The sequence below is a fragment of the Leiobunum rupestre genome, chromosome 2 (assembly GCF_980474605.1).
Source record: "Leiobunum rupestre chromosome 2, qqLeiRupe1.1.hap1, whole genome shotgun sequence".
In the NCBI taxonomy this organism is placed as follows: domain Eukaryota; kingdom Metazoa; phylum Arthropoda; class Arachnida; order Opiliones; family Sclerosomatidae; genus Leiobunum; species Leiobunum rupestre.
In genome coordinates this window covers 22249457-22256734 of record NC_143385.1, presented here as the reverse complement: position 1 = coordinate 22256734, position 7278 = coordinate 22249457, and the positions used below count along the sequence as shown (strand labels likewise).

The 7278-nt window shown below is 36.1% G+C and overlaps 1 protein-coding gene across 1 annotated transcript; it reads right to left on the bottom strand.

The window, feature by feature from the left end:
- Positions 1–419: 419 nt before the first annotated feature.
- LOC149956331 (uncharacterized) lies at positions 420–1108 on the bottom strand. The gene is made up of 3 exons (XM_090166861.1): positions 1098–1108; positions 484–1039; positions 420–428 (listed from the first exon to the last, which is right to left on the bottom strand). Coding segments are annotated over exons 1-3 (567 nt in total). The 5' UTR covers positions 1100–1108.
- Positions 1109–7278: the final 6170 nt, after the last annotated feature.

Here is a 7278-nt window from a genome sequence, read left to right as displayed (position 1 = left end):
GAGATCCACGAATAAATAAATTAGTTACATCTTTATTATTAGATATCTCGCATAACAAATCGTCTAAAATAACTAAATTCCTAATTTGCGGGTTTAATATATTAACATCGAGTAACCCTTCGTGAAACTCGACTGAAGGTGTGTGTTCTAATATTGATTGAAATAGTTTCGGCTGATACTCGGTATAACACCATATTATCCTCTCCGGAGGAGGGGATATACAGGTCTTCTTATATTGAATCAACCGTCCCACCAGGAATGACTTTCCGCATTGGGTGGACCCGGCTACAAGCCCATTCATTGGATGTTGTAAGCTTAAATCCATAATGGTAAATGAGAATCGGAACATTAGTGCAATCAATTTTATTAACTTTTTAACAAGTTTTTAGCATTGCATATTATTAGTGACATTATATTATTTAAAATTTCTTTCGACAATTCACAGCGAATAGTAAACATTTCAATAATATTTTCACAATCTACCGACATAATTATTTCATAAAAATGCAAATCTACGCGCTTAGAATAATCCGTCATGATACAATCATGCTGGAGTTGAGATGGATGATCAATTTGACAGCCATTGCACGCTTTCTTAAGAGCTTCGTGTAATTGTTTAATTACAACGTTAGTCATCGCCTCCTTTATTTCCTTGATTTTCTTTAAACACTTCTGAATAGACTTGTACTGGTCGAGGAAATTCAACCAAGAAGATTGAGCGAAAGCTACCCCCTCTTTAGTCGGTAACAGTTTTCCATAGTTTACTCCATAACCATGGTACATTTGTCTAACATCTAAAACCTTTTGTTCGGCAAATCTATGAACCGAAAACCGTTTAGTTTCAGAACCTGTGAAAACCCACGAAGTTTCAGCTTCGTTATTGAAATAAGCTTCAATGGCATCTTTCTTTGTCCATAGCTCTTGCAGTTCCGCTTCTGTTAGTTTGATACCCTTTGTTAAATCTAATAGACCGCAGTAGATGGTTTCATCTGCATAAACGATTAACCCTTTGTCAGCAGACACAGGAAATGAACAATTCCTATAAAATAAATACATTAAGACAAAGTTAAGAATTATCACTGAGTATTCCTACTTACATTTTAAGGTTCCTCGAAGTCACTTCCAATACAATTCAGATGGTGAACTTTCTAAATATGGTCTTACTATTATACGGTTTTCCCTTTTTATACTCTGAAATTATTTATCTTCGATATCTTATTTTTTAAAATGGAGTTTAAAATTAATTCCATTCTACGTATACGCATTTTGAAGTGTATCGCGTTACGTATATAGGAATTTACCCGGTCCTCATACGGAATCACGTGTACAATTACAATACTTGAGAACGATACGTTTCTCATACTTAAACTTTAGATATTCGTTTGAAATACTCGTGAGAAAGGTTCAAGTGTCAAGCATATTTAAGTACTACAATGATATTAAAATTAAGTTTAAAAATATTTCCATTCTACGTCATTTTAACAACGAATATTCCATGACGTCAAAACACTCAAATCTATGTTTTAAATTCAAATTAACCGCGCCCCAATCCGCGCACGTTAACCGCGTCCCATATTTCATGACGTCAAAAAACTCTTAAATTCAAATTAACCGCGTCCCCCGGGGTAATCTGCGCACGCGCCGCCTAGGTTATCAATTTTTACATCATTTCAACTTATTCCGTACGATAAAACTTGATAAGATATACGTTCAAGTATCTTTCGAGATAAGCGTAGATAAATGAACAAGTTGGCCTGGACACAATATGTTGATATACGGGAAAACAAATCGTCGCGAGAAATACCCTAAATACATTGACTTTTTGATGATTTTACCCCCATTTCATCCCTTAAATCCCGGATTTCGATCCCGAACCCAAACCCGAACCCGGGATCGATGCCACACCCTCACTTTCCTTCTACTGGCTTACAAGTAGACCTTGTGCCAGATGAAAATAGCGAGTTAAATTTTCTTGATAAAATGATAATTCAGAAAGTTAAAGTATTCCAAAGTAATAAGAATATAAGAGCCCTTGTAAAAACATTCTCTTGGTCGGAGTAGTGGCGTACTTCTTTGATATCAAGTGGCTGGAGACCAGTTTATTTCAAGTCGGTCAGTTCTCGATAATTAACTGTCCAAATACGGTCCAATATTCTTCTACTATATACTTTGGTCAAAATCAAGACAGAAAGAGGCTTCTTACTGCGATATTAATGGGTTTACATTGAAAAGCAGCTGTCATTGGACTAGTGCCATATATTTGTCTAACCCATGTGACTGTGGGACCGGATAATATAAGAACCCTTGTAAAAACATTCTCTCGGTCAGAATAGTGGCGTACTTCTTTGATATCAAGTGGCTAGAGACCAGTTTATTTCAAGTCGGTCAGTTCTCGATAACTCACTGTCCATATACGGCCAAATATTCGTCTACTATATGCTTTTGTCAAAATCAATACAGAAAGAGGTTTGTTACTGCGATATTAATGGGTTTACATTGAAAAGCAGCTGTCATTGGACTACACTGCAAAAAAAATTGCACAATGGTCATCCGAATTTGCCCTCTTCCTACAAAGTATGCACGCATCTCAAAATGACGCGCCAAGTTTGCACACTATATTCCAAATCTGCACATATAATAAACTGACTTGGCAAAATTGCATGGTTTTGATCGAAGATGCGCGGAAAGTACCGAGATTGTCCGCTTCTGATTAAAATTGCCCAACAAAATCTACAAAGTTTGAACACACAAAATTACCTACCAAGTTTGCACAATTCAAAACAATAAATACCTAGTTTGAGCGCTAGTGACCAAAGTTGCACAAAGTGAATGATTCGTGCAAATTAGCTGGCTAAAATTAAATCAACTGCCAAGTTTGAACCCTTCTAAACCAAGTTGCAGTTAAATATGTTTCCATTTATGCACAAATAAAATCGAACTGGCAAAATTGAATGATACTAACTAAAGCTACCCCCCAATTAGATGAATAAGAGAAACCTTTCTGTCACTAGCGGTAGTGGTCGAGCTAGAGGTACCCGTTTGAAGGTTCTCCGTGTTCAAAGCACGACTACCAGTATAATACATACGAGTTAAAAAAAACCACTCGGCCCCAAGTGATTAATCACGGTCAAGATATGTGTTAAGCCCACGCCTACGGGGGGATATGTAGGGACAGGTACGGGGCACCCATGGCGGAAGTTTGATAACCACCCGTTGGGGGGTAGATGGTCGTCCTCACACAGCCCTCCACGTTCTCTGCCTTCCAGACGCATGGGATTACAGGAGCTCACCACACTCCCGGCGCCCCATGACCTTCTTTCGGCCATAAACGAAAAGTCTTAGATTAACCAACGTTACTGTCATACAAAGGGTTTACGAAGGGAAAACAAGTTCATCAATTTACGTTGAGTTATTCATTTTATTGTTACTACACAATGCAGAATAGCAATGACTAACCGATTTCCCTCTTGTCGGCTCTCTCAAGAAGTAGTCACAAAACGTATCAATTTCTCCCGGTTTTAAAAGTAGTGGTGTAGACGGGCCAGGGCGCCACACGGTGCTTGGTTTTTCCGTTTTTCCCGGGCGCGCCATGACTCCTTTTTTTCATCTTGTCAGGGTGCATTTGGTTTCGGTTTCGTAAATAAATGCTCACGACTAAAGGGTGTTTGAATTTATTATGAATTTGATTCACAGGAAAGTACCATAGCAATTTCAAATCGTGACCTGGGTACGGCCAACTTCAATCACGCTAAACCTCGAAGTTGGATTTATATCGGCTGGTACCATTGACATAATAAGGAAATAGACACAAGATACTACGGGAGGTAAATATGTTTAAGCGACTCCTATCGAGTAGGTGAGATAATAAAATTCATGGCGTTATTTTAAGCTCGATATATATTGCATATTCCAACTAGTATGTTTTATTAAAATACTTATTTTGGCTCTTAAAAATTAGTCAATACTTTTATAAACTATTACGCATATTCTTCAAGCTAAGAGCGATTTGTTCAACATAGTTTTCCTTTAAAATTGATTTATTTTTATTAATGTTAAAATTTTGATCCATGGTAAATGAAGTTTAAAATCAAAAACAATGTTAAAGGAGCCGCTACTTCATGGATATATTGATTTATTTTATTAATGCATTTAAATTTTTAAACATTGATACATACCATCAAAATGGCATAACCTCAATTAAAAACCAAATCCTTAGGAAGTTACTGCCAAACAAAGATACGGCTGATAAAGAGAACCACGTGTTTTTGTTTACATTTTTATATAGAAAACGCCAACGGCGACTTCTGGCCCCAGAACGACCAAATTTTAATAAACGGGGGGATTCTGCAGACTTTCCTAGGAAAGTTGTGACACGCCTTCTTTCTTTCAACTTTCTTCTTGAGATTTCATTGGGCGCGAAGTCACATGTCGCATTACGTCCACAGGGACCGTACAAATTCGACCCCTTCCCTCCGATTGGTTGTCGTTACGTCAGAGAATGACACCACGTGAGTGTGAGGCAATAATCGCCATCTATGCGACTCCGAAGGACAAAGTTCAGTTCAGTTCAGCAGTCAGATTCAGTGGGCCCGTGGTTAAGAGTTCTCATAGGCTGAAGTGGTCGTGACGTATGCCTATTGGAATTGGCTCCTGAAAATTGAAGCGGGAAAGATTTCCCCCGGGAATTTGCCGTTATCTCTGACGCTATTCCGGGGAAAAGAACTTTTAACTTGGAGGCGCCTTCTGTCTTTGAGCGCGAAAACTAACAACATGAAAATCCGAACGGAAGTGAGTTTATCAAAAGGTCACGGTCAACCGGAAAGAGTGCTGAAGGTCAATTTAAATTTCAAAATGGCGTGTGAAGCTGTGGAAAATGTCCCCCGAACGTGTGTGCTAGTGTCGTGTATTAATTTGTAAAAATGTCGATAAAAATTATATGTAAACCGTAATTTACACGATCTGGACGTTGAAAAATTAGGTATGGAGTGCAAATTTTTTAGAAGAAGGTATATTTGAAGGTTTCAGGTTACTGGAAGTCGTGCATTAGTGTAGGCCTGTAACCCTTGCCTTATTTTAAACAAATTAAGATTTTTTTTGCAAGCCGAAGAGGTTTCATCTGCAAAAGTAAGAGAAGTACACTTGTTATAAGGTTCAATTCTTAGACTAATTAAGTTCTTTTAGATATCGTTCATGACAATGTACTACTATATGGATGAGAATGGAATTTACTCAATAAACGAAGAGATGGTACGAACATTTTCATGTTGAGAATAATTTTTATTTTAACTTTTGTAATAATGGTCCCAAATTAGAAGGTGGCTTGATTGTTTGTGATTACCCAACAACTTCATTGCTGATTCTAACAAAACTTGACACGCTTCGAGACAGAAAATGTCACGTTATACATCGAGCTTAAGTATGATGCTCATCTTTTTAGTAACTGTATGTGAAAAAGTAACCAATTTTCTTCTTACAGGTTGGTCTCACCATTTTCAAAGAGTGACCACTTCTCATTCTCCTTAGAAGATACATATTCCAACAATGACGGTAATCGACAAACTTGTTAAGAGCTGCTCTTCAAAAATAGATTTTCTTGTTTACAGCAATAAAGCAAGTAGAGGTGCAAACTTGCCAGTTCAGAGCTCTAAAAGTATCTACGATTCGTTCAACTGACGTGACTGTTGCAACCATCTCAAGGTTATTGGAATGGAATTCCTTGGGGCTACTTTAGATATAATTGATATAAATGTTTCAATCTCCATTGACACTTCAATTGAATTAACGCAAAAGCTCTTTAGCGTAAGGAGTGTCAATAGCTCCCAGTCATATTTTATGGATGGTGAGGCTCCATTAACTGGAGATTCTTCTGGCTTGTTCAATTGTTAAAATAGTATTATGTATTGTTTGAATTTTCGCAATTAGTCCAGAATGTGATTATAAAGCATTAAGATATAAGAAATGACCAGCTGAACTCTGTTTATTTACATAATCATCATATGGAATTATTTAATTAGAATATCCTTTAAAAATAATATATATTGTTTTTATTCAACAAAGATCTAAAAAGTCAATTAGTATTTTAAAAATATATGAAGTGTATTTTTGAACTCAAACTGATATGATTTTGCTTACTTTTATTTTTTTTCAAATACGGGATAGATGGCGTAGTTTCCTTGAAAGTTTGTATGATCCAAGAGTTACATTTTTTTAAAGCAATGTTCAGCTTTTAGTTTCTTAACGTTATTCATCGTAAACTATCAGTAATAACCTGAAAAGATATACTTCTACAGATATAACAGCGCGAAACTTTATTATCGGGGTCAGATAAATTGGAATATCTTTAACACCCACTTAATCACCTTTTCATAAATATGCTTTTCTCTTCGGTGACATAGTTAATAATTGTGTAAAATAATTTTGAAAGCATTAATTGATAGTATCCTACGTCTAGAAGATTTATTTAAGTATGACACTACCTATTCATATGCGAACGTTTTACAAGAGATACGCTACAACGGGCTGCGTTACCAAAGATACATACTTATGCAATATTGTGAATTTTTTTACCCTAATTGCCAAAACATAGGAGGTTTTTGAAAAATTTAGCAGGTTTAAGAATTTTCTAGCAACATATATGTAAATTAGTTACAAAATGAACAAATTTACCATAGAATATTTCACCTCAACATAGTATTAAGGATTCTATTAAATGTTAGCCGATATCGTAATTTAACCTATACTGATTTTTAAAATTTACAATACTATTATAACCAATATATAAGTGATTTTTTCCGGTATCAAGTTTAGTGGCGCCATCTGCCTTGTTTTTGATAAAATAATTTTGAAAATATAAGTATCAAAGACGTGAACCAGTTATTGACAATAATCACGATATCAGTAGCCTATCAACTCCTAACATAACCAATTTGTTTTATTTTCAAAAAAAATGTGCACCAAAGAAAATGCTGAATAAGTCGCCTCTCTTATCCATATTTGTTATAATTTACTGCGGAGGATTTGATATTGACACGCAAAAAGTCAATAGTCTCAATTATGAACTGGCAGTTTGTAACTCTGCAAGAAAAAAGTCTGAAAATATGTCATAATTACAGTGCTGGGCATTCTCACTTTAAACAACTACGAAATGAACGCTCAAAGTTTCTCACTTCCCTTTCTTAAATTAAAAAGTCCTCAAAGCTGACGATTTTTCCTGTAGTCTGAGCGCGGAATATTTTTCTCAGTCGTTGATAGCTCGCGTCATGGCGAGAAAGATCCCCC